At 51.6% G+C, this 27,512-nt stretch overlaps 1 protein-coding gene across 1 annotated transcript; it reads left to right on the top strand.

The window, feature by feature from the left end:
• The first annotated feature begins 758 nt into the window (after window positions 1–758).
• On the top strand, window positions 759–26,129 carry ARPC1B (actin related protein 2/3 complex subunit 1B). The gene is made up of 10 exons (XM_037911332.2): window positions 759–919; window positions 15,765–15,838; window positions 18,247–18,351; window positions 19,849–20,071; window positions 20,181–20,288; window positions 21,317–21,523; window positions 22,338–22,413; window positions 22,501–22,697; window positions 23,216–23,306; window positions 25,775–26,129. The coding sequence occupies exons 2-10, from the start codon at window positions 15,775–15,777 to the stop codon at window positions 25,811–25,813; spliced, it is 1,110 nt and encodes a 369-aa protein (XP_037767260.1). The 5' UTR covers window positions 759–919; window positions 15,765–15,774; the 3' UTR covers window positions 25,814–26,129.
• Window positions 26,130–27,512: the final 1,383 nt, after the last annotated feature.

Raw genomic sequence — 27,512 nt, 5'->3', positions numbered from 1 at the left:
AAAGCCATAAATAGGGCCATAGCATCAGACTCCACTGGGATACCCTGGGCTGGCTTGCCAGAACAGGGAGAGCAGTAAATATTTTGCTCAGAAGAAAAAGAGGGTGGCTATTCTCTGTCATTAATGAGGATGCTTTGGGTCTGATCCTGCACGTGCTTCTGCGAGTAACTGCCCTGCTGATCTCAGGTGTAAATGCTTATGCTCAAATAAATTGGTTAGTCTCTAAGGTGCCACAGGTACTCCTTTTCTTTTTGCGAATACAGACTAACACGGCTGCTACTCTGAAAGGTGTAAATGCTGTTACTCCCGGGCATCAGGAAGTCCAGGATTGGGCCACCAGCCTGTCCCTTCCAGCTATGAAACTGTCAAACTGGGGAGCAGAGCAGGAACTTTCCCTGTTGCAGTCACCTGTCTCTGCCCCTTCCCTTTGGCCTTTCACAGCCAAGGCTCCTCTCGAGCCCAGGCACCTCGAATCTGCCAGGTTTCTGGGCCAGATGCGAACGTGGATCGCTGAGCACAGCCGCACTCCCCTGAGCCCCAAGGGCATCTGCCGAGCTGCTGCGAAGGAAGCTCTTTCCAGGCCCCGGCACTTCCAGGTGTTGGCCCCGGAGCCCTGCACCCAGGCCTGGAGCCCTGAGCCAGGGCTGGGGCAGACAACCCAAGCCTGCTGCGGCGGCTGCTTCAGCTGGAGGCAGCCTGTGCAGCTTTCTGCAGTCCCCACCCGCCCACGCAAGGAAGTGGTTACATTTCTCAGAGAGGAAAAGGGAAGTCAGGCTACTTCAGAGCGAGAACTCAACTCCTGCCTTTCATTCGGGGCTGGCTCAGCGGCTGTTCGTGTCGACTGTCCAGAGTCCATGAACTAGCGAACCCGCTTTGGAGAGAGAGATTTTCACCCTGCTTTCCTCAGCTTCTCTTCTCGGTAAGTTAGCCGGAGTGTCTTCTCTTTTACCACGGGAACAGGAGGCTCGTTCTCTTCTCCTAGCGGAGTTACTGGCTGTGTGTTTAACCCCGGAGTGTGCCACCAAAAGAAAAATCTTTGTTCCTTTTACTTGAGCAGAACAGATCCCGAGCTACGAGAACGGCGCTGGGACTGGAATGAATGTCCCCTTCCCCTTTGAATCAATAGGGCCAAAGAGCTGTTGGCTTTTTTTTTTCTCTCTTTCTTAAATGTTTCTTTTCCATTGTAGCATTTTTCCCCCCCTCGGAGGCCTGAAAGCTCCACGGATTTGGAACAGATCCCTGAGCGGGGAGACCGCAGAAATTAATGGAAACGGTGTGCTGGACCACAGCCCCGTTAGCCCTGCTGCTGTTCCCAGATCCCTCCCCAGGGATCCCCTCTGCATGCCCGCTGGGTCTGACTCTCCCCTCGCTTACACGGCTCCCTTCGGGAGAGTTACTTCTGCGTTACACCGGTGGGAGTGAGAGGAGAGTCAGGGCCTCCGCGCCTTCCCCTCCTTGATTTCCCCCCTCTAGCCTTGACACTGACACTCGAGGAGAAGGTGGCTCTTGGCACTTATGCCTCGAACTGGCTAGGGGTGCTCTCTTCCCAGCCAAAGGGACAGATCCTGCGCAGATTCCTGCGTCACCGCGCGGGCAAGCGAAGAGGGAAGTGCCCTCCTGGGAGCTCCAAACGGGGCGCTGATCTGCTGGATGCTCCGTTCTTGGATTCGGGGCTTATCGCCGAAACCATCAGGCTTTGCTCGCGGGGCAGAGACCTCGCAGCAGCAGGCAGACAGATAGCTCCTCCCAGTCTATCGGAGAGGAACTGCCTCGGCTCTGGTGATCTCTGGCCGCCTGGGGCGGGGGGAAGGCACCGTCAGTGAAATCGGTGCATTTGGAAGAAGGAAGAGAAAACCCTGGCGAGGAGCCGTTGTCACCCTCAGCAATGGGCTGCCGCTGGCTCCCTCTCCTGGGGGGGGGGGCACTTCGCCACAGTGACAAGGCCAAGCCTGAATCCCAGGGGAAATCGATGGGTCGCAGGCCCCTGAGTCACACAGTGTCACCCCGCCGGATTGGCTGGAGAGGAGGAAAGGAGAGAGCAGAGCGCCCACCCCCACAATTTAGGGAGCGGATGGGTAGAAAGCAGGGGCCTCCCCCTCCCTGCAGCTGTTGCTGAAGTTGATGGGATTGACCGTTGAGGCCCGAGGGCACTGTCAGTAATAGGGGCTGGGACAGTGGCCTGACTTGCTCCCATCCCTGCTCTGGGTCTCTCTCTCCCCAGGCTGAAGCAGGACAGTGGAGATGCAAACTTAACCCCTGTGCAGAGCAGGGTGATCAGACGTCCCGACTGTATAGGGAGAGTCCCGATATTTGGGGCTTTGTCTGATGTAGGTGTCTGTTACTACCCACCTCCTGTCCTGATCCTTCACACTTGCTGGCTGGTCACCTTAGTGCAGAGGATGTTAGCTTGCCTAGCGCCACCTCCCCCTGGAAAGGGCCAGAGGAGCATTGCTGGACTCCCAAGGGAACACTGATTTTGCCTAGTCTAGCAATAGAGCCCCCCTGATTGACCGTCCAGCGGGGCAGGGGTTAACACGGATGACCCGCCTGGCTCAGGGCGGGGGCGGGGAGGATGACTATATTAAGCTGCATGTGCTAAATACAATTTCCTGCTCAGCGTTTTTCACTAAGGGAGGCAGTCACAGCAGAGAGGCTGATCCAGCATTTTGCCCGTTTCTGACCTAATTCAGCACTCCCCACAACATTTGCAATCAAGGCCCTTCCTTGTGAGCAACTTCCTTAGCTTGGGGCGGGGGAAGAGAAATTGCCCAGCTCTGGATCAAACATTCAGTTACTTCCCCCAGCCTTTGTCTTCATTGGTGAGGCCTTGAGCCTGGGCAGAAAAGGAGTGAAACGAGAGGAAGTTATCTAATTCTAAGCCATATCAGCGCTGGGGATCAACTCATCTGTCTCAGGCAGACAAAGATCCTCAAACTTGCCTTTGTTTTACTTGAGAGAGCAGGTGTCTGATCGTTCCAGGGCGGCGATGTGCAGCCAGCAGATTCAGGAGGTGAATGGGACCGGCTGTTGGAGTGGATGTTAGTATAGAATGAAAGGTGACGAGCAAAGGGGGGGGAATTTTTCCGGACCCTTTTTTGGTTCTTTATTGTGCATAAAGGAGCCCAAAAAGCTTGTCTTATTAACCTCTGTCCCGCTTTGTCCTTGCATTACAACTTCAGCTCTTGTATAGTCTGCCCGGAAAACAAATAGTGGGGCTGTGAAATCAGATGCCAGGCAAGTGAAACCTAACCTCGGAGGGGAAGTGATTATTATTCAGATTGCTTAAAACGCTTGGGTGCAGGCAGCTGGCAGCAAAGCGTCTCTATTTTTAACCATGCAGCCTCCAGCGCCTTCGAGGGAGGGTGAGGAAGGCAGCCAACGAGTCCTCCTGCAAAAGCGGGAAGGCAGAACTGGATATTCCCAAGGCAAAATTAAACAAAACTTCCCCCCTCCTGATATTATTTTAAACCTTTCAGGCTGTCTTGATGCATCAAAAAGAAGGGAACGGGGACACAACTCCCCTTTTCTCCTTTGCAGCTCACTGTTAAAAATGACAGAGACGCAATAAATGCACCCTTCCCCCAAACCCATCTCTCCTGAAGCAAGGTCAGCTGCTTAGTTCTGGTTAGCAACTTCACGTTTTCTGCTCCAAGCTTTCCCTAACATTAGCAGCCAGGACCAGCTCCTCAAAAATGCCCTGCTTTCAATGGGAGTTAGGCACCTAAATACCTTTGAGGAGCTGGGCCCAGGCCCCTATTTGCAGCCAGTTTTATTCAGACCGGCCTCCTTAAGCACCCAGCGCAGAAGCCTGCTTGCTTCCTGTGCATCTCACGGCAGCAGTGCAAATGGGATGAGCTGCGGCAGGTTTCAGGACAGCGGCAGCACTGCGTGGTGATCACTGAAATCTAGGGTCTGTCTGGTTCTCATTGGGTCAAACGAATCCCAGGTGTAACCTCATTGACACTTTGATGGGATTATAGCATAGTCCTTTGATGCTCATAACACTGCCCAGGGTTGACGCTGGTCACGTTTCCCCCTTGCAGATGATACGTACAATCCCGCAATAATACAGAACCTTTGCATTTTTAATACAATGGCCTCCAAAGCTACTTAAGCTTAATTCAATGAGGTTTGTGAAGGACAGTGCAGGAAACTGCCAGATCTGTCACAGCCGGCATTTGGCACTTAGATTTATTACGGGTTTTACAGCTGTGTGAAAATCATCCAGCCTGCAGGACTGCTTGCAACAGGGTTAGTAGGATCATTGGTTTGATCCGCTGTAGTAAGTCCTATGTCCTCCACCATCTCCAGATATTCTCATGAGCAATTCCTTGGAGGGTGTGGCTGGGTGTCACAGCTGTTTGAAGCATGGGTAGATGGCACATTATGTGCTGTGGATCTGAGCTTTGCTGGGACTCAAACCACTAGGCATTGGGTTTTGCTAATTCCTGTGTGTGGGGTCCTGTTTCTCTTGCTCTTCACAGGGAGGCTGGAATCTGTTATTAGAGACGTTCCCCCCTCCTTAGCATTCACAGCTGCCAGAAAGTGGGCAATGCTTTTTTGCCTCCAATAATAACAAGCAGCAAACGCTGCAATTAACATCCTGTCTGTCCCGTCCAAGGCTGGCGCAGAGAACCGTGGCAATTTCTGAGGACTCCTCATCAAATTGACTTCTAGGTTCAAATTACCTCTGAGTGCAGCCCAGCTCAGCAAACCGGAGTCTGTTCCTTATCCGATGGTTCCGGTTCCTTCCATAGAGTTGGCCGAGGCCTGTTTAAAAGTCAAGGGTAGGTTAATTAAAAAAAAAACAACAACTGTAAAAATAACTCCTCCCACTCCAACACTGAGTATTTCAAGAAGCAGAACAGTGGTTCTTTCATTATGAATTCTGTACACTGGCAAAAGCCAGCGGTGAGCTAAGCTAGTGGAAGATATTACTCATGATCTACACTGGGGTTGAACAGCCAGCTTGCTCTTAATAAAAATGTAGATTGATTGCTGAGGAGAGGCGAAGAGAAAGGAACGTTTTAACCATAAGAGTTGAGATGTTTCTAAAGAGGAAGGAACTCACAGAGGAACCAAAGTGAGGCAACTAAAATGAAGCAACCAAGTAGGCTGAGAGATTGCACACTGTTATACAGTGTCGGCAAGATAGTTTCCAGAAGAAGAGGATGACTTCTCATTTAAAAGGTTCTCTGACTTGGGAGCAACTTGTTAAGACGATCATGGTTGATTTTGCTAAGAGAATTTTGATCTTGGTTGATTTCGGTATGGAAGCATCTCGAGGCACATGCGTGCTGGCCCCTGAGCCTTTTAGCCACAGCCTCTGCTGTGTTTTGGGATGTTCAGCGCAACAGCTGAGCATGAGCCAGAATAAAACCGGTGGCATTTGTATTGACTAAATCGGAAGCTGGACTAAAGCACGCAGCATAGTGACTGCAGACGGAACGACGCCGTGTGTTGCGTGGGCAACGCCAACCATTAGACAAAGCTCGAACAAGCACATCTACAAGAGCTACCAGGTCTGACTTGGCTGACTGCATCTCAGAGAGGCACCTCCCAGCAGCCAGACAATGGTTCCTTCTTTTGCAACATCCTGCAGTGGACCCAGCTGGAGGCAGGAAGCCAGGCTAGATGGGCCACTGGTCTGATTCAGCATGACAAACATTTGATCTGAGGTCAGCCTCTTTAATACTGGAATGCCTCCAATCTAGCCATAAAATGCATCCTTATAGGGCAGCCGGGGGTAACTGGTACAGCCCTCTGCTCCGTTCAGGGCGGTGTTGGTGGGAATGGATCACATGATTCTAGCACCAGTGATTGGGAATAGTGAACTGGAAGGCGATCCATGGGGGACTGCCTGGCTCAGGGGATGGGGACACGGAGCATTTCACCACTCGGGCGCCAGCTTGAATCTAATCACGGTTGATAGTGACAGAAAACTCTTCTCCGCTGCCATTTGTTCCTTGGCTGTGAGTGGCTTGATGCTCCCTGTCTTGGTACCATTCCCTCCAGGTGTCTGATCTCGTCTGGGCTGGGGCAACGTTAGGGGAGATTTGCACTAGGTCTGAAGCTGCCCGACTGTCCTCCTTCTATAAATAAATGGAGGACTGGCCTCTCTAGGGCAGTCAACCCAGCACTGAATTCACCCCCTGCCCCCATGGAGACTTAGTGGGGACACGGCCCCCAGTAGGTGACCGTGTCCAACTGCTTGTGGCTTTGAGGGCGAAAGTCAGGAAGAAACCTGAGCCATGGGAAAGAGAAGATTCCCAGCCACAGACAGTCTCCTCAGCACGGAGGCGTCCAGGAGGACTCCCAGATGGGGCAGGCTGTTCCCAGTGCACTTAATTCCCAGGCCCGCTGCTGCTCGCAGCTGGGGCATCTGAGGAATGTGACAGGCATGTGAAGGAGGGGTCTAAGGCCCAAGGATGGGGAGGGGTTAGCACAGCCAGCTGCTCTGTGCTCCAGCTGATGGAGGTTAGTGGCTCTCTGAGATCACACTGACGGTCCTGGCCAGGAAGAAGGGAGGCTGGCAAGGCAAGCAGCAGTTCCTCTCTGACACTACGAACTTGAAGAATTTTGCACTTCATTCATCTGCAAGGAACCCCAATTCTGGGCTTGGTGCATGTGAATCAGCACCAGATAGGTCACCTCCCCTTCATTAAGGGGCCAGTCAGGACCATCCATGTGAAGTGGACTGAATGGCACTACTGATATGATCTGCTGACAGATAGTTATGTGCCAGTCACCTGGATTAAGAGGCCATGGAACAGAATGATTTCCTGCACCTCCGCATCAGTACAGCAGACTTTCCCATAAACCGTGTGTAGCTATAAACCAAGAACAAATGTGTCCATTTGGATGGAGCTGTTCCAAGTGTTTTTGGTCCTGGCTTTTCTGCCCAATTCTTATCTCCTCTGCCCCAAATGCTGAGAGCTTCCCTGATGTTTATAGACATTGCAGAAACCAGAAATCCTGCCTAATGCGTCCGTTTGACTGTCACCGCATCCTCCCCCTTTTTATCTCCTTCCACTTGTTGCATCTTGACTTTATCCACCCTACACTGCGAGCTTTGGGGCAGGGACTGTCCTAGGTACGTGTCTGCACAGCTAGGAGCAATGCACTGCCCTGATTGCGGCCCCTAGGGGCTACCACAATGCAAAAAAGTAATAACAATACAGCTGATTTCTATGAGAGCATCAGACTAGCCACAAAAACGGATTGAGATCACAAGCGACTTTGTGTTTAGCTGCTGAATTGGAATTCATTTGCAAATTGGATACTATTAATTTGGGCTTGAATAGAGACTGGGAGTGGCTAAGTCATTATGCAAGGTAGCCTGTCTCCCCTTGTTTTTTTTCCTACAAACCCCCCCCAAGACGTTCTGGTTAAACTTGGATTATTGCTGTGCACATTGTAAGATGAGCTATTGCCAGCAGGAGAGTGAGTTTGTGTGTGTGGTTTTTGGAGGGGGGTGTGTGTGTGGGGGGGGTGAGAAAACCTGGATTAGTGCTGGAAATGACCCACCTTGATTATCATGCGCATTATAAAGAGAGGTTTCAAAGAGGGATGGGCTATTACCAGCAGGAGAGTGAGTTTGTATGTGTGTGGGGGGGGGGGGGGGGGGGAAGGGTGAGAAAACCTGGATTTGTGCTGGAAATGGCTCTACTTGATGATCACTTTAGATAAGCTGTCACCAGCAGGAGAGTGGGGTGGGAGGAAGTTTTGTTTCATGGTCTCTGTGTGTATATAATGTCTTCTGCAGTTTCCACGATATGCTATGCATCCGATGAAGTGAGCTGTAGCTCACGAAAGCTCATGCTCAAATAAACTGGTTAGTCTCTAAGGTGCCACAAGTACTCCTTTTCTTTTTGTGTTTAGCCTGCTCCAATCCCCTCCTGTAAAACCCCAGCACGTGCTTATGTGCTGAGTCTGTTTGCTTCTGGAGCAGGAACCAGCGCCAAGAAGGTTCATGAGTGATTAGAAAGTCCCTTAACATTCTGAGCCAGCTTCCTGTTTTTTAAGGTTATCAGGACCTTTTTGCTTCCTTTAAATGCCCTGACTGCGATAGGTTGCTGCCAAAGGGCCATTCCAGGGAGACTTGCAAAGGGAACTGGGGGAGGCCTCGCTGTGTGCTTCCAGCAATAAGGCTCGACTGGATGGTAATATCATTGCGAGAGTGCCGGGTCCATTCTGTGGGATGGACCATGAGGCCCTAGCCTAGTCTCTTCTCATTTTGCACGACGAATCTCCCTCCACCAAAGCCAAAGGCATAAGGGGAGTAATTTACCAGACTAAATTAGTAATGCATTCCAGCGCTGACTTGTGAGAATCAGACTGTCTTAAGAAATGCTTGGGGCTACTGACCAGAAAGGGCTGGCCAAAGAGAGAGGAGTGTGTGACTTACTGGCTTTTCATCGGTTGGAAATGTAGGTTCAAATCCAGCCTTAGGTTAACAATGAATTGGTGGGTCCTCATCCTAGTTCCTAGTGGCCCAAACAACTACACAGGTCATGATTAGTGGAACTGGTCTGAAATCAAATCTGAAATTCAACAGAGATAAGTGCAAAGTACTACAGTTCAGAAGTAAAAATAAAATGCACAAATATAAAATGGGGAATAACTGGCGAGGCAGGAGTGCTCCTGAAAAGGAGCTGTCGTACTGTGTCCAATTGTGGGCATCATGCTTTCGGAAAGATGTGAACAAACTGGAGAGAGTCCAGAGGAGAGCGTCAAAGTCAGATTCAGGACTCACATAATTTGTCAGACCATGCTGTTTATTAGCAAAGCGCTTTGCTAATGCACCCAGATGTGAGCCCCTCTCTAAGGCTCAAGATAACTTATTTATACAGCTAAGCCAAAGCCAATTTAACATAAGAGACAAAAGAAAGCAGAAATTGACAAATATACATACATATCTTATTTGCATACTAATGTTTACCAATCTCCTAGCTCAGTAGGAGCTCTAAGTTAATTAGTTTGAGGACCCATTGTCTCACACTCCTTAATGTTTCTCTTCCTGACAACTACATTTCAACAAACCCTTCAAGCATTTCTTTAATGAATTATAATTTCAATATAATTCATTCTACTTTCACAATCCCTCCTTTTGGTCAAGCTACGCAATGACCAACAATGACTGGGTTCCACATATCAATCGTTCTTTATCTCTTTGTTCATCAGTGATATTTAAAATCATCAAATTAGCACTCTGGTTTGGGGCAGCTATCTGTGTAGCATGCCTGACACAATTTTGGATACAACAGGAAAGTAACTGAAAACATACAAAAATTATTAGGATTCCAAACAGGAGAGTTAGGGCTCCCTGAAACAACCAGTTTCCTATGCCAGAGAAATTGAAAAGGTTACTTAGCCACTTCCATAAAGAACTTGGCTCTTTGTGGGGAAGATATGCGATTTGTTTTAAGTGGCTAGCACAATCTATTACCTCATTGGTGTTGTCTGGTATATACACACAGCAGTCTTTTCCAGTGAGAGCACAAGTCCCTCCTTTTGCCACCAGCACTATGTCCAATGCCTGACGGTTTTGGAGGGCCATCTGTCGGATTGCCCCTGTTTCTTTGGCCAGGGCTCTTAAACTTTCTCCGGTTTCATTTGCCATTATTTCAACTACTGCTTGTAACCTTAGGAGCCTTTTTGCATGGTGTATTACGCCCCCTAATGGTATTAAGGAACCGCCAATGGCCTCTTCCCAGGTTAAGGGGCTTACATTATTTACATACCATTGGGCATCTGTTAAGTCCCTTCTTTTTCGCCTGAAATTGCGGAGGCGTTCTCAAAGGAAGGTTCCTAGCACTCAGAATTGTGGGAAGAGTCGGGCAGGATAACAGATTCCTGACCAATTATCTGGTAGTGCGGTATAAGCTCTGGTCCCACACAGCCAGTGATGGCCTATTAAGGCCAGGAAGGGTTGGTTGCACCCATTTGTCATATAGGTTTTGCAAAGGAGGAGTAGTATCCCCCAAAGGGTACAGGGTAATTCTCCTTACGAGGAGTGGTGTTATGTGCATGACATTGAAAGATTGTATTGTTTTCACTAAGGTTACTGTAGGAGGAACATGAGTGATTTCTCTGTTTGATCCCAGGTTGAGAAAAAAATTCATATGTCCATACCCGGCCTGCCACTTTTTAGTTTTGTTTGAATAATCCCATACACCATTGGCCACAATATGCTGAAGGCAATGGCTTTTCCCCAGATCCAGCCCTGTCCCATTACACACCCAAAACCAATGACCTTTTCCCTCCACCACACTTATCCATTTAGATGCAATTATTCCCACCGCTTCCCAAGTGTCACTGCTGTTCCATATTTTGTTAAACGGACGAGGCCCTCCAGTGAGGTCTGGGGACTTGAGTGGGATAGCCAGGACAGGAACACCAGTTTGAGAGTGGGCTGGGATGTGGCTGCAGACCCAGTAATTAGAAATATTAAGGGTCTGAGCTATCCACACCTGCCGCTGGATAAAAGAATTGTCATCATGGTCTCCCCAGACCGTAAGATACCAGCAGCCGAGGAACAGGCAGAGGCGCATGTTGGAGGCAAGGCTCTTCTGGTTCTGACAACCTCAACGGAGGGAACCGCAGTCACGGTTTTACGCCCACCAGGCAGTAGGCGCTAGGCTCGCTACTGCTTTTTTTTGTTCGTCGTCTGCTTCTGGCAACCCTTATGAGAGCATAGATTGTAAGGTATTGCAGACTGTTCCTCTGCGTCTTCTTCTGGAGTCAAAATTGACTCTGCGTTGTCCTGAGGTGATGATTGGTTCTCTGGGGATGGTGCCTTCTTACACTGTGAAGCATGTATCCATGCTGCGATGCCAGATAGTTTAACAGCCGTCTGTGTGGTAAGCAGTACCTGATGAGGACCCTTCCACCGGGGCTCCAAGGCCTGCTTTCGATGATGGCACCGTACGTAGACCCAACCACCTGGCTCGAGGTTGTGGCAAGCGTCGGAGGTGGGTTCCGTGGGCCAGGCGGCTCGAACCTGTGAATGGAAGTGACTTACAGCTTGCATTAGTCCCTTGCAATACTGAAGGAGCGCACTGTGAGTCAAGTTCAAATCTGGAACGGGAGTGATGGTAGTCGTAGCTCGCATAGGGCGTCCCATAACAATTTCAAAGGGACTTAATTTATGCCTTTGGGATGGAGTGGATCTCATGTCCATAAGGGCTACTGGCCAGCTTAATCCTGTAGAGTCACAAATTTTAGCACGCTTATTTTTAAGTACACCCTTTCGTCTTTCAACTGCACCTGCACTCTGTGGGTGGTAGGGACAGTGCAGCAGGTGTTTGATATGCAATATATGGTCCAGGTGTTGAACAAGTTGTCCAGTAAAATGTGTACCCCGATCACTGGACACAGTAGCAGGAATTCCCTTGGCAGGCATAATATGATTTAACAAACATTTGGCAACAGACAGTGAGTCAGCCTTGTGACAAGGAAAGGCTTCAATCCAACCGGAGAATAAACATACCGTAACCGATATAAATTCATATTGTTGACACTTAGGCATTTGTGCAAGAACGGTGCTTGAGGCAGGCCCCGGAACCCCTGGGCCGCTTTTACAGGTTTACCTGTAAATATTATGGCTTTGGCAAATGGTACAGGCTGCACAGTGGCAGGCTGCAAAAGAGCTAAAATGGGGGGGCCCACCATCCTGTCTTTGTTACAGCAGAGACCATCCCCTCCTTTCTGACATGCGAAACATGTGTAGCAGAGCGGCCAGAGATGGGTAGAGTGAAAAGGGGGCTACAAAGGTTCCAGTAGGCGAGCGCCAAAAGGAATCGGGATGTAGAGAGCAACCCTGGGCAACCCAGGATTCTCTCTCGGTTTCTGGGGCAGAGTCTTGGAGCAGGGTGAGGTCAGTGAGGGACCAGGAGGGTAAGAGGAGAGCGGAGAACAAGGGAATCAGACATTTCGACTAGGCGCGCTGCAGAAGCCACAGCACGCAGGCAGGGGGGTAAGCCTTGGGCAACAGGGTCTAAAGTGGCAGAGAAATAAGCCACTGGGCGGTTCTTTTCTCCGTGCATCTGAATGAGAACTCCAGGTGCACACCCAGATTGTTCGTGGCAGAAAAGGGTAAAAGGCTTAGAATAGTCAGGCAGCCCTAAGGCAGGGGCAGAAGCCAAACCCTGTTTGAGGGAAACAAAGGCAGAATTGGCCTCAGGGGGCCACGGCATGGGGTCAGGCACAGAGAACCGAGTGAGTTCCTGGAGAGGTTTTGCAAGGGAGGCATATTGGGGAATCCATTGTCTGCAAAAGCCAGCCATGCCTAAAAACTTCCGGACCTGGAGTGGGGAGCGGGGTCGGGGAAAGTTAAGGATAGCTTGGACGCGGGTGGGAGAAAGTGCGCAGGAACCCTGGGAGAGGAGAAAGCCAAGGTATGTGACAGAAGCTTGACAGAGTTGTAGTTTAGAGCGAGAAGCTTTGTGACCCTTATTTGCTAGGGCAGTAAGGAGCACTAAAGAGTCAGTTTCAGAGGCAGACAATGAAGGGGAACAGAGGAGCAGATCATCTACATATTGGACTAGTGTGGACCTGGACGGGAAAACAAGGTCAGCAAGGTCTCGGGCTAATGCTTGGGAAAAATATGAGGGGCTTTCAGTATACCCCTGGGGCAGTGTGGTCCATGTGTACTGTTGCCCCTTGTAAGAAAAGGCAAACAGGAACTGGGAGTCAGGGTGAACCAGGACAGAAAAGAAAGCAGAGCACAAATCTACAACAGTAAAATGAGTTGCATCTGGTGGGATAGAAGCCAGAATCTTTGAGAGGGGCAAGTTTTGATTCTGTCCACCTATGATTTGCCTCTTCCCACCACTGCATGAAACAATCAACCTCTCCTTTTGCCAATTTAGTTTTAGTTTGTTTTTTAAGATGTCTACTCGGTCTTTGTCCCAAGATCCTAACAGTGGCCACTGAATTTTGGGATTCTCCTGAGTTAGCCTTTTCCATTCCCATACACATCTTCCCCCCCAAGGTCAGCCTTTTGAAGCCATCCCCCACCCATGTCATGAGGTTTTCTGTTCATTAAAACACAACAATGCTAGTAACAAGACAAAAAGAAAAGGAGTACTTGTGGCACCTTAGAGACTAACCAATTTATTTGAGCATAAGCTTTCGTGAGCTACAGCTCACTTCATCGGATGCATCCGATGAAGTGAGCTGTAGCTCACGAAAGCTTATGCTCAAATAAATTGGTTAGTCTCTAAGGTGCCACAAGTACTCCTTTTCTTTTTGCGAATACAGACTAACACAGCTGTTACTCTGAAACCTGTCAGTAACAAGACAAACACCACAGACAAACAACACAAAACATAGATCCATGGTATTCTGAGTTATTCTTCTGCTGGCGCCAGCTTGCTTGTAGAGTCTAAAAACAAAAGAAACAATTTCCACCCCCCTGGTGGGGACAGATCATTGCTTCATAATAATACCACTTTCTTTTACGAATTTCCTTGCTAATTGCAGGAAAAACAGAAGAATTACCTCCAGGCTGTCCTTATTTTGTTCTATAGTCAGGCTGTTCTATAGTCAGGCTAGTGAATTACCCCACTCACTGATCATTTATGAAATTCATGAGGTGGTGTACCTCAGTTTCCCCTCTTGTGCAACAGACCATGTTTGCAATAGTTTCTCTGCTGTACCAAGTTATAAGTTTATTCTCAGGTAAGAGCTGAGACACAGCTTCAGATTTTAGCACTATACATACACACAAAATTCCCTTTTGCCTAACATCCCTTGCACTGTGATTACTCTTTTACACAACTGTACCCCAATTATACTTCCATCTTGTACAACTAGACACAACCAGGAGCAGCCAAGTTAAGTTCCAATAGAAACCCCTTACATCCTTTAGTGATTTTGATTACATTACCCAATAGTCAAACAATTTTGATCAGATTCTCTCTCTGCCTGCAGCAGTCCCTTATAGACCATTTCTGTGGGAAAAGGGCCCATTTTCCCTCAGAATAGCTGTAAAGGCTTCTGGGGACAGAAGCGTAGTGGTGGTAGTAGCCACTCTACCTGACCCCCTTAGCCTAGACCATTTTTCCAGAAATTTACAGGAGTCCGGACTCTTCCTAAAATACATAAACTGAGCCGGTATTCCTTTAGGGAACTGTCCCGACTTAGACGTCTGGTTACCCATACAGGAGGACTTTACACACCAATCACACAAGAAGGAAAGTCGGGTTCGTCAGAGCGATGCCCGGTGCAACACACAAAAGGAGCCCACAGGCTACTGCCTCAATCGCCCTTCCTTTCACACCAAGGGTTTTACCCAAGGCGTGGTGCGGCTGCGATTGTGCAGATTTCACTCACTCAGACCGTGGGGAGAGGAACCCTTTGGTCAGCCGATCCCAAGACGGAGACGGCGCCCAGACTCAAACACACCACAGGGAGGACGGATAGACACAGAGACAAGACAGTCCTCAGTCCGGACAAAACACAGAAATAATTACCTGACCAGATTCCTGATGTCAAATCCCAGGATCCCTACTAGAACAGAGTGGGAACCAACAGGTTCGATGGCGTAGACTTCACTGTAGTCATGCACCCTTCCGTTCTGGCGGAGGACAGCTCGGACCAAATGCCCAGGTGCCGGCTTGCCACGGCCGTCCTAAGAACAGTCAGGAGTCACACAGCCCCAGAGAAGACGGTTGCCATCTCAGTGGAACCTCCAAATTGTCAAAGTCAGATTCAGGACTCACATAATTTGTCAGCCCACTCTGTTTATTAGCAAAGCGCTTTGCTAATGCACCCAGATGTGAGCCCCTCTCTGAGGCTCAAGATAACTTATTTATACAGCTAAGCCAAAGCCAATTTAACATAAGAGACAAAAGAAAGCAGAAACTGACAAATATACATACATATCTTATTTGCATACTAACGTTTACCAATCTCCTAGCTCAGTAGGAGCTCTAAGTTAATTAGCTTGAGGATCCATTGTCTCACACTCCTTAATGTTTCTCTTCCTGACAACTATATTTCAACAAACCCTTCAAGTAGCGTTTCTTTAATGAATTATAATTTCAATATAATGCATTCTACTTTCACAAGAGCAACACAAATGACAAAAGGTTTAGGCAACCTGCCCTATCAAGAAAGATTTTAAAAAATTGGTTCGTTTAGTCTTGAGAAAAGAAGACTAACGGGCAACCTAGTAACAGGCTTCCAATATGTGAAGCGCTGTTGTAAAGAGGACTGTCATTGATTGTTCTTCATCTCCACTGAAGGCAGGATAAGAAGTCATCAGCTTAATCTGCAGCCAGGGAGATGTAGATGAGCTATTAGGGAAATGTGACTGTTAGGGTAATTACGCTCTGGAATAGAGTTCCAAGGGGGACTGTGGGATCTCTGTCCTTGGAGATTTTAAGAACAGGTTGGCCAGCGTTGGTCTAGGTGTACTTGGCCTACCTCAGTGGAGTGGGCCGGACTAGATGACCTCTCAGGGTCCCTTCCAGCATTACATTTCTATGGTTCTATGAAAGCCAATTGAAGACAATGGAGCTATGCAGATTTACACCAACTGAGGAACTGGCCTTTGGTTTCAGTTGTCATTGAACACCAGTGTGAGAATCACCATGAATCTGCCGAGTCAGGCAATGATTGGGTGACCAGTGAGCAGATTCCAGTTTACTGCCCTTACAGTGGCTTGATCCTTTGGTGGCTATTTCCTTTAGATGTAGCTGACAAGGGCCGTCTTTTAACCTGGCTATTACATCTGTGCTTTTTCACTTTCGTTCCAGCTGAAAAGCCATGGCCTACCACAGCTTCGTGCTTGAACCAATCAGCTGCCACTCCTGGAATAAGGACAGAACCCGTAAGTATACAGATCCCGTCTCCTCCATGTGCCCTAGCACCAGGGGGTGAAAACAGGTTATGCTGATATAACTGAGTTAGCAGAACTGGCCCATGGTATGCATGGAACATGCTGCACTGGTAAAGGTCCCTTTTCCCAGGACCCAGCCTCAGAGTGCAGAGCTGGCCACACTGGCTTCCCTTCAGGGCTGGCTCACAAGACTGCTTCCCGTGTTCTCCCCAGCCACCAGCTCCCCCCAGATGTGCAGTCTGTGGAGACCCCTCGCATATGGCTTTGCCAAGTGCAATGACACACTGGACTGGGCCTATGACTAGTCATGCTGTTTGTCAGAAAGAAGAGACACAATGTTCATCCAGGTTCTGAGCGCCTTAAACTCGGCAGAGGGGTTTTCAAATCCGGGACCCTAACAGAGAGAGGGGGCCATTTGCAAAGTCCAAGTCCCAGTTCCAAACACCCAGCAAGTCTGGTGGTGGTGGTGGGGCGGATCCCAGAGTTTGCTTTTGTCCTGTCTCTGAAGCAGTTCGTACAGAGGGATAATGCCCAGGAGCAAGTGGGGAACACATCTGGGAGATGTTCCAGCAGGCTCCCACTCCATGTCTCCCTAGCAGGAGATTGGGGTCATGTAGGAGGAGGCTCAGCCCAGTGCAGCCAGCTCAGAGAGAGGATCGTGCAGCCCCGTTTACTTGGAGCCAGGCGCACCATATGTGCTGCGTTCCAGGGGGCCCAGCCCCCACGGTGCAGCCGTGGGCAGAATCGAGGTTGGAGGGAACAGACCGTTACTGTTAGTAACGCAGATAAATACATTTCAAGACAATCTGAGCTGCCTTTGTGGCCTGTTGGCAGAGCCCCAGGGCGATTCATGGTGAGTGACACTGTCTCCCCAGCCGTGGCGCCCCGGGGTGGAGGGTATAAAAGGGCTGCAGGGAGCACGGAGTGGCTCACCAGAACAAAAAGCACTTTCTGTAGGGGGCAGGGGGAAATGGGCCATGCGGCTGGCTGTAGGCAGGATGGGGTGGGCACAGGGGGCCACCCCTCGACAGCTGGCATTCCAAAGGGAACCTCCCAGCAGAACGGCTCACCCGAGGTGGGCGGAGCCTCTTCTGGTGGTGGGCGGGGCCTCTTCTGGTGGTGGGTGGAACCTTCTTCCTGCTTGCCAGTTTAACTCGGAGCTGAAAATCAACGCCGGGGGCTGCACAGTGGTAGCAGACTGGGGCATGGATGGGCTGGGTCAGAGGCGCTGAGCGGGGACAATCCACATTCAGCTGCTCCCCTCCAGCACTAGGTCTCACCTAGCTTCATCCAGCTGCCTCTTCCCCTTGTGCTACTGCCCTCAGATACTTGGGGCCTTAGCAACGGGAAAGATCTAAGCTATGCTTGAACAAGGCCTCAGGCTCCTCTTCGTGTCCCTTTTAAAACCTCCACCTTCCTGCGTAGAGGCCCCTGCCCACCACATGCTAGTGCCAGGTTCACCAGCATGCAGGCGCCGACTTTCCCGCTCCGCCCCAGGCTCCACCCCCAATCTGCTCCTTCCTCCAACCCCCCTCCCCCCGCACCTCTTCCTGCCCCTGTTCCCCCCCCAACCCTAGCGCGCCCCGTCCTCGCTCCTCCCCCTCGCTTCCTGCACCCCGCGAAACAGCTGATCCGCGGCGGGCAGGAGGCACTGGGAGGGAAGGGGAGGCTCTGATCGGTGGGGCCTGCCCGCGGGTGGGAGGCGCTGAGGGGCGGGGGAGGAGCTGATAGAGGGGCTCCCAGTGGGTGCTGAGCACCCATCATTTTCCCTGTGGGTGTGCCAGGGCTGGAGCACCCCCGGAGTCGGCATCAATGCACCAGCATGTGCGACGTTTCTCTCCTAGCACCTCTCTTTGTTACTGTACACAGCGACGCCCACCCCAGCCCCTCGTCACAAGGCAAGGGGGATGTGGCTTTCGGGAGCTTTCCCACAACAGCGAACTCAGTATCCACGCTACAAGCTGGGCTCCGGCTCCAGACTCAGGATCACAGAGCAGGCAGCCCTGGGGAAGGTACCAGCAGTGGAAGGTTGAACGAGGAACGGCTGGGGACTGGGGTTGCTCAGAGCAAGCCCCTTTGAAGTGTACAACTGAGCCATTGGCTCTGGTATTCGGCCTCCGGCTGCAGCTGGCAGCTGTTGCCTAGCCAACCTCCCAGCCCCCCGGCACTAGTCAGGGTAGAGGCTTTCCTGCCTGACCCTTGCGGGCCATAAGTGAACACCCTGAAGCTTGAGACTGGCCTTTCTCACCATGAGCTTGGCCTGAATAGCCACTTGCCGTAGTCATGCACATCCGGCTTTTCATTGGAACCCAGCTGCAGTACTCAACCCCTCGCGCCCCCTGCCGCCCCCCCACCCCACCCCGGCGGCTGGTCACGTAACCACTGTTACTGTTCCACAGAGCTTGCCATCTGCCCCAACAACCACGAGGTCCACATCTACAAGAAAGCTGGGGAAAAGTGGAACAAGGTCCATGAGCTGAAGGAGCACAACGGGCAGGTGACAGGTGAGACAACGCCTCATTGGGCCAAGGGTCCCCCTTCTCTGAGAGCAGCCAGGCAACACTGCCCCTAGACACAGCCGCCTGCGAGCGACAGGGCTGGAGGAGACAGATCCCCGGCGACTGGGAGGGCTCCCTGCTCGGCAATGCGCTCAGAAGGACGCGTGTGTATCTGCAGTGGGGGGGGGGGGGGGGGACGGGTGGCCTTGCGATCTTGTCCCAGCTGCAGCCAGAACCGCTCAGGCTGTACTTGGTCATCTTGCTAACTAAGCAGGGTTGGGCTGGACCAGCCCTTGGACGGGAGGCATCCATGGCACACAGCCGTGCTGCCGGAGATTGTGGCGTATGCCTCAGCAGGTGGTGCGCTTCCCCGTGTCAGTACTGAGCCCAGAGTCCCACCATGGTGGTAGGGGGCGCTGCGCTGTCTTTCAGAGGAGATCCTGACCCGGGGTCATTAAGATCCCGGGGCACTTTCCACAACAGTTCATGTACTGGCTGAATTCCCCATTGGTCTCATTCTTCACTCCCTGTACTGAACGGTTGTGTTGCTGTATGCTGTCAAACAGCTGCTATGTTCCACCCAGAGGTGGCTGCATTTCAGGGGTGAGTGAAGGAATTTATATAAATTGTTAAGCAGTGCGGGATCTTGTGAAAGGAACAGTGGAAATCTAAGCTTTTGCTGTTAGCCAGCTGAGGGCAGAAGCAGCTGAAAGGACCTCCCCAAGGTTTAAATTGAGAGGGGAGTTGCAGCTAACAGGAGAGATGGCTTTAAGCCATCATTAAAGCTGATCTGGGGCAGGGACTGTCAGGTGGCAGCACCTTGGAGTTCAGGACCTCAACACCCTGTCACTGCAAGGACGGGGAGAGACAGAGGCTTGGAGTGGCATCAACAGTCTCCAACTGGAACAGCATCCAGCGCTGTCCTGCCCCGGTAGGCCTTCTCGGGAGGGGATCGATCCTACTGCCTCAAAATGAATACGCTGGCAGCTTCCCACCCCCAAAGATCTGTCGTTTGACAGGCTGCCTAGCTGACTCGTTCTAGGAGGTTGTGGCTCTGTAGCAGGAACCCCACATCCAGCTTGGCAGCCTGGGGCACTGAACGTGAAATGGCACGAGCGAAAAGGGCAGGGCGGGGGAGGGGGGAATTTTGGAAGTGGAGGCTGGCAGCAGAGGGGGAAGGAAAGGGCAAGGGTGCCCCCTGCTGGCCATTTTGTTCGTTTCGTCTCGCCAGCTTTCCAGGGGGCAGTAAACTGATGCCGGCAATGGAGCCAGGGCTTTGGGTCAGGCCCAAACACCCGTGCCCCTGAGGCCCCTTAAGCCCAGCTGTGAATGTGGTGACTGGGGAGGGGCTCGAAGAGCTGGGGAGAAAGGAGTTTGGGAGCACAGTCATAGATCTTCAGGCCAGAAGGAACCATTACATCATCTAGGCTGCCCTCCGGCAAAGGCTGCCCTCCCTCAGCATTCCCCGCCCCTGCCCTACCCACACGGCTCTCTGCATTTCAGGCATCGACTGGGCCCCCGATAGCAACCGCATCGTGACCTGTGGGACGGACCGGAACGCCTATGTGTGGACCCTGAAGGGCAACGTCTGGAAACCCACCCTGGTTATCCTGAGGATCAACCGCGCCGCCCGCTGCGTGAAGTGGTCACCCAAGGAGAACAAGTTTGCTGTGGGCAGTGGCTCCAGGGTCATCTCCATCTGCTATTTCGAGCAGGAGAACGACTGGTGAGTCCTGGCCCTTTGGAGCCCTGGGGGACCGTGCTCCAAGGGGGTAGGGCGCCTCTGCCCTGCCGCTGAGTCAGGAACCATGCTACCTGCTTGTCTTGTGCCCTAGGTGGGTTTGCAAGCACATCAAGAAGCCCATTCGCTCGACCGTCCTCAGCCTGGACTGGCACCCCAATAATGTTCTGCTGGCTGCCGGCGCATGTGACTTCAAATGCAGGTGAATTAAGAGTTCTTGAGGAAACACTGAGCCCCGGGGATGGTAAGGAACAGGGGGTTCTGGAAAGGAACAGGAAGGCTGCTTTCTAGTGGGGCACCCTCGCCCTGTCTGGACTGACATGCTCTTTGGTGCTCCAAGGTTAGAAATGGGGCCGTGTTGGGGTTTGGATGATGACCCCGCTGGGGTTAGGGCTTGCACAGAACTGCCTCTCCCTTTGCTGTGACCCGTCACTTTCCTCAGGGAAAGCGGATGTCACCCTCCTCCCCTGTTTATTTCTGACTAGAAGTGGGCCCTAGGTCAGAGAACCCCAAGCTTTGGGGAAGCCCTGACCCTGGATTGGATCCTAGCTGTGCAGTTCAGGGCCATCGCTGGCTCTTCAGAACCAGAAACGTCCACTGGGCAAACAGCAAAGCCTCTCGTGTGAGAGTAACAAGGGACGATTATGGGACTAAAATAAAGATCCAGGCAGCAGCCAAGAGGTTGGGTTTGCCAGATCTAGGCAGGACTGGGCCCTCCAGGGTTGGGAGTGTCGTTCAGGACCCGGGATGTGTGAGGGGAGTCTCCATGTGGCAGCATTGCCTCCCTGGCTGATGATAAAGCAGATGGTATCTTGGTGTCAGTGCCTGCCTTAGGCATCCATCAGGGACCTTCCGATTTGTTGTTCCCCAGCCTAGGGGTGTCTCATTAGTGATGTGGCTCAGCTCCCTGGCAAAAGCTCCGTCATCTGTAGCCCTTCTTAACACAGCTGGGCCTGGATCAGGAATGAGTGAGGCCTGTCTGGGAGGGAGAGAAAACTCCCCCTTCTGGGTTCTAACAATGCTCAGCTCTTCTCTGGAGCTCACCATTCGTCCCAGGGGCACAGAGAGGGCCAAGGGACTTGCTCAAGGTCACACCAGCCAGGATTACAAACCTGGTCGCCCAACTCCTCAGCCAGGGCCCAGGCTGCTGGACGCTGCTGCTTCTCAGGCTACCAGCACCGTAGCCACCATTCATCCAGCAGCCCAGATCTGTGCTTCGGCTCCCCATAGGATTTTCTCGGCCTACATTAAGGAAGTGGAGGAGAGGCCGTCCCCCACACCGTGGGGCTCCAAGATGCCCTTTGGGGAGCTGATGTTTGAGTCGAGCAGCAGCTGTGGCTGGGTCCACAGCATCTGCTTCGCTGAGAGCGGCAACCGCGTGGCGTGGGTCGGCCACGACAGCACCGTCTGCCTCTGGGACGCCAACAAGAAAACAGCGTAAGTGGGACTGTTTTCTTTAACTGAGCAGGATGTGCCAGCTGCAGCCAGGACACCTGCATCTCCAGTGGGGCCGGCTGGACGCACAGCGGGGCAAACCCCAGCTCGTGGGAGAAGCCCTTGTCTGCACAGAGCAGGGAGAACCTCACCGTTTACAAGCTTGGGACTGCAATTTAAGGCCGGGTGAAGGGCTGAGCTGGCTGCAGGTAGCTTGGAAGCTGAAGCGGCTGGGGATTGGGTATTTCAGACCCGAGGCTGAAAGCCTGGCTCCGCCCCATGTGCTGGTCAACTGTCAGGGGTCATGGGGCTCTGTAGTCAGAGGTCTGGGAATGAGCAGGGTGGGTTGCTAGCGCCGGGGCTGATTGCTGAGCCATCTGCCGTTCTAGCCTCTCTTGCTTCTCTGCTGGTGCTGCAGCCACCTCTGGGGGCAAAAAGTGGCAGCAGCTGGACACTCGCAAATAGCCTAGGGCAGCATGCGAAGCCTGAATCCAACACACTGCATCCAGCGCCATCTCCTGCCCCTCTCCCAGCCACGTACCAACCCAGCCCGATCTTGCCCTGCCAGGCTGCCAGGGCAAGGAGGGGACCACGCCTCTATCTCCCCTTTCCATTGCTCACCCTGTGGTGCTGGAGACCGGGATGGGCTCTGCCCGAGGAAGGGCCGGCTAAACCTGGATGCAGTCTGGCTCACTGCTCGCGCTCAGGAAATCTGGGGTGCCTGTTACGTTCCCTGGTGGGTCCAAGGAGGATATGATGTGAAGCCAGAAGGCTGCTCAGAGGTGCTAACCGCTCTTGGCTTCCTCTCCCCGCCTAGCGTCGCCTCGTTGTCTGTGGAGACTCTGCCGCTCCTAGCTGTCACCTTCATTACCGAGAACAGCCTGGTGGCCGCGGTAAGTCTGTGGCTCGCACTGGGAAGCTGAGTGGCTGCTCTGGTGTCTGGCAGCATTGAGCAGAACACACTGTTGGTCTTTCCCCAGGGCCACGACTGCTACCCGATGCTCTTCACCTACGATGAGAGCCAGGGCTCGCTGACCTTTGGTGGGAAGCTGGACGTCCCCAAGCAGAGCTCCCAGCGTGGCCTGACCGCTCGCGAGCGCTTCCAGAACCTGGATAAGAAAGCCAGCACTGAGACCAACAACGTCATCCTGGAAACACTGCACAAGAACAGCATCAGGCAAGTGGCGGGTGGGGCACCAGGAGACCCTGCTGCACGTTAGTCCTGGAGACAGGGTCAGGGATGGAGCTAAGTCCTGCCAAACCCAAACTCCAGAGCTGCCTCCTCACTTCAGTTCTGACCACGATAGCATGGGAGTGGCTAAAGCGGAGGCTTGTACTGCAGGAGGCCAAAAGCGGAGGCTTGCACTGCAGGAGCATCTCCCTGGCCATTCTGCCAAGACAACCTGCCTCCCCTTGCTGGAGCTCACTTGCCTTGTTAGCTGGGAGAGCCCCTGCTGGTGGCCTTCACAACTGAAGGTGGTGAGTTGGGTTGCACGATACAGAAATTTGGGCAAAGCTCTCCTGTTGGAGCCAACCTTCCCCTGTGGCAGGCATGGAAAGGTGGTAGGTGTTAAAATAACCCCAGAGCTTAATAAACTCCTAAGTCGAACACGCCAGCTTCGAAAGACTATCAAATGTCGAGGCCAGGGAAGCCAAATGCCAGATGACTTTCCAGTGTCTGTCTCTGCTCTCCAGCCAGATTTCCGTGATTGCCGGTGGCAAAGCCAAGTGCTCCCAGTTCTGCACCACAGGAATGGACGGGGGGCTGAGCATCTGGGATATCAAGGTAAACAATCCCAGCAGGGACCGGAGAGGCGTTTGCAAGTTTTGGGGCTTCCTTGGGTCACCTCAGATCACAGCCTGAGGGCCAGGCCCTGCTCGCAGTTCTAATAGTGTCCGTGCCTGCACTGCGGCCAGCTGCAAAAGAAAACAACACGCGGCCCCGCAGCCCTTCTACACGAGCGCATTGCTGGCTCCGGGTAGTGGTACTTCTGCAGTCACTGTGGGTGGGATTCTCAAACGCACCTGGCGTTGGCCTAACTGCTCCCAGGCCAGCTCTGAGCCCTTAAACAAGCAGCGTTTTTATTTAGCGGGATTGTTTTCAAACTGTTGGCACGAAAGACCCAAAGAGCAGGGGAAACCTCCACAGACATTTCAAATTACTTCTTCGGGAGCCGCGTGTTGTTTAACCACAGTTATTAGGCTGTTTATAAAGCTAATCTCTGCCCTGATTGCGATTTCTAGTTGCTTTTATTACACCTGTTGGCAGCATTTGGCCGCTGATTAGCGGCAGGTAACAAAATTCACACTACCCGGAAGGACTTAGCTCAGAAGCTTTTTGCCTGATTACAAGGCTAGACAGCAAGAAGGAAGCTGGGTTCTCTCTGTTTGAAGGTGCTTGGGAGACGTTATATTGTAACAAAAGGTTCCATTTCATGTCAGCATCCCACTGATTTGCAGTTCTGTGACACCCAAATGCCTGGGAGCTACGGCTCAGCACCGAACGCTGCTTGCAGGCCAGTCCTGGTACTGAGAGCACATACCCTTTACCTAACACTGCACTATCCAGACTCACAAAGCCACCGCGTGGTTCCCCAAAGCAGTGCTAGGAGCTGATGGCACTGAACGCTAGCTGTTTGCTGGTGCAGGCATATAGCTACTAATTGTTATTGCCCCTGCCAATGTGCCATTCTCTGCTGCCATTGGCTAGCTCCAGGAGGATCTATGGTCACAGGAGGCTATTTCCTCGCCTTCATACCCCACAACATGGATCAGCTTTTCAATCTTTTCTTCTGTTGAAAGCTATTCAACAGGCCAGAGGGAGTGTTCCACGCCGGCACCGCGCCCATCACAGCCACTCTCACATGAGCACGAACGATTGAGTCGTGTAATAAACGCTGCTTGGAATGGGATCAGACATGCATCAGAATGAATGCCGCCTCGCCTCTGGCTCTCATCTGGTGCGACTCCACCCATTCCAGCACAGCTAGTAACATTCTGCGGGGACACTCTGTCCATGATTTGACCTACCCAGATAGTTCTCCAGGCTAGTGAGGAATATTCCTGGGACGGTATTTTTAAAATTCAGCCTGATCAAAGGGAAATTTAGAACATGACACTAGCCCTGCTGATTAGAGGATCCTGCAAAAGAAATGAACACACCCAACTGGCTCTGACAGACAGGTGACTTGAACAGCCCTTTGGAGCAACGGAGAGCTGTAAATGCGAAGCACCACAGAAGAGCATGCCATGATTTCTCCTCTTGGTGCGAGGGGGGGTGGGGGGGTTGGGGAATGCTAAATGCATGCTAGCCTCTATTTTTACATAGATGGACACAATGTCTAGCTATGCCCCCCCCCAGCATGAAACAAATACAGGCCATGGTCTACATCAGAGGTCTCAAACACGCTGCACGCGGGGTTATTTCCTGCGGCCGCCAAACTCCCCATGCCCCCTCTGAGAGTTATTTCCTGCAGGCCACCAAGCTCCCCTCCCCCCAGCACGCTGCATCCCCGCTCCTCTGCCTACCTCCAGGTGCTTCCTGCCGCCAAACAGCTGTTTGGCAGCACATAGCGCTTTCCAGAAGGCAGAGGGGAGGAGCGGAGAGCCGCACACACAGGGGAGGAGGCGGGGCAGGTATTTGGGGAAGGGGTTGGAATGGGGGCTGGGAAGAGGTAGGGCAGGGGCAGGGCCGCATGGAAGGGGTGGGGTGGGGCTTTTGTACCTATGTATGAAAAGATGTCAGTGATGCGGCCCTTGGGCCAACATACTAGTCCTCATGTGGCCCTCGTGGTGATTCGAGTTTGAAATCCCTGGTCTACATCCAGTTTTTGCAGTTTCGGTGCGTCCCCACTAAATCACACCCTTAGTGGTAGAAAGATGTTCTACAGAAACGTGGCTTAGTCCCCTTCCCATATGGAATCAGTTATACCGGTATGACTGTGTCCACAGTAGCGGGTGGTGTTGCAACACTAACTCTAGCAATACAGATAAAGGAGTACATCTCGCATGTGTAGACAAGGCTTACAAGATGAGGGTACAGAGGGCCCTGCATTAGAGAGGTGCTGGTTGAGAGGCAAGGAGTCTGCTGCAGGAAGCAGGCATATTTCCATGGCTTGTGCTTGCACTCTGGCCGAGCAAGCCAGTCCCCGAATTTGCAATGGCCAGGCTGCCCAGACGTGTTTATTCATTCACTGTGCTCTCACACGCTCAGAGAAAAGTGTTTGTTAGAAATCTGTGCTGTTTTCCTTGTAGAGCCTGGAGTCCGCACTGAAGGATCTCAAGATCAAGTGACAGAGCCTGTGGGGAAAGGCCATTTGCAGCACCGCCAGCCTCACTCTCTTATTCCAATTCTGCTTGCTTCTTTTTCTGTAAGATGTTGAGTTTAGATCAAGACGACTGATATTTGCAGAGACACATCTCCCCTGGCAACGGTACAACTGCCTGGGCTCAAAGGCACTTGGGAGAGTTGTCAGCTGAGGTAAATTAAGTACAAAGAAATTAAAGCGTTTTTTTTTTTAAAGACTTTTTTAAATTTTAAAACAGTGCACCTATGCTGGTCATAAATTGCTTAAAAGAAACAGAAAATAAAGTGTCTTTTTCATGTAAATCAAGCGGCTGCTTTCTTTCTCATATATATTGATGTCAGTGTCACTGTTAAGTTCTCCCCCAGGTAGCAGATATCATGGGGGAGTCTCCTAGTGCTGTCTCCGCGTCTGTTTCACACCTCATAACCACTTCCTGTGTCAAACAATTGCTGCACTGCTGCCTGGCACCCTTCATTGCCAGAACAGCAGCAGCTTTTGCCTGGGAAAGGCTGGGAGGGGTTCTGCTCATGCCTGCCTCAGCCACGTACAGCCCCACCCAGTCTGCTCGAAGACAAGCAGGTTTCCCAACCTGCAATGCTGCTGTGCTGGTTTCATAACTCTACCTGCAAACACGTGACCCAAAGCTTGCACCTCCAGCGGGCCATCCTCGCGGTTGAGTTCAGCACAGCTTCCAGACAGGTTGGGGCTTTTCAAAGACGCGAATAACAAGCTGTGTGGTGTGTGGCGTGTGGCACGTTATCTTTCCAAAGCACTTAAAGATACAAGGGGGAAAAAAAAAAAAAGATCGTTCCCATTGGATTTTAACCAGTCATGTCCACTTCTAAACGTCACCTTCTCCAGGCAATGCCAGGTCACTGCATTGCTTCCTGCTCGTTTATACAGACTTCCAAGGATCATGTTCTGGCGCTCAGCTAGAGGACAACTCTCTCCCAGTAGCTGAGTGGCATTTTTGATTGTTGGAGTTTACATCCCCACTGTGTCTGACCACAGGTGATTCTGAGAGACACTTTTGAGACAGATGTTTAACATGGGAGACTCCATGCAGGACAGATTATCAGACACTGATCAAACCTTCACAGATACCTCACACTCCCCCTACAAACACTCAAGTCAGGGCTTTCCATGCTAAATACACCCTCTTTTTCCTCCCTCCAGAAACCCCACACTAACCCCCACTCTGATGCCACCCAATTCTGAATGGTGTAACAGTCCAGGGTTAGCTCTATCCACACTGAAGAGGACATGTATTGAAAGAAGCTAGAGGACAATTATCCCCTTCCACTAGACTAGGCAAATGTGTGTGTAGAGCAGATCGAATGAGAAGTCCACAAGAGCCAAGCAGGGAAAGCACGTTACCTTCAGGCTGTAGCTGTCGGTACAGTCCAGACGCTCCAGTCAGCCTTGTCCTATTGGTTCCATTTTGAGAGTGCAAGCGGCATAAAATGCCAGGAAAGCAGAGCAAAACTGAGACATGAAATAGCAAGTCACCATCATAGCTCACAGGCACTGGGCATCTCCCACAAGTTGTTGTAACTGGAAACCCCGCAGAAGCACACCCGGTGCCCATGAAGTTTCATGCTGACATGCACAAAAGACAAGGGCAAAGCGTTTACGATAATTTAAATTTTAATCAGCCAAATATACACGTTTGGGTTGGTTTTTTT

This window comes from Chelonia mydas, chromosome 10 (genome assembly GCF_015237465.2).
Source record: "Chelonia mydas isolate rCheMyd1 chromosome 10, rCheMyd1.pri.v2, whole genome shotgun sequence".
Lineage (NCBI taxonomy): Eukaryota > Metazoa > Chordata > Testudines > Cheloniidae > Chelonia > Chelonia mydas.
This window is presented reverse-complemented; position numbering and strand designations above follow the sequence as displayed.

Coding starts and splice junctions, on each gene's coding strand:
- ARPC1B (XM_037911332.2), top strand. CDS start 15,775: ATGGCCTACCACAGCTTCGTGCTTGAACCAATCAGCTGCCACTCCTGG. Junction 20,072..20,180: donor TTCGAGCAGGAGAACGACTG/GTGAGTCCTGGC, acceptor CTTGTGCCCTAG/GTGGGTTTGCAAGCACATCA. Junction 20,289..21,316: donor GCATGTGACTTCAAATGCAG/GTGAATTAAGAG, acceptor GGCTCCCCATAG/GATTTTCTCGGCCTACATTA.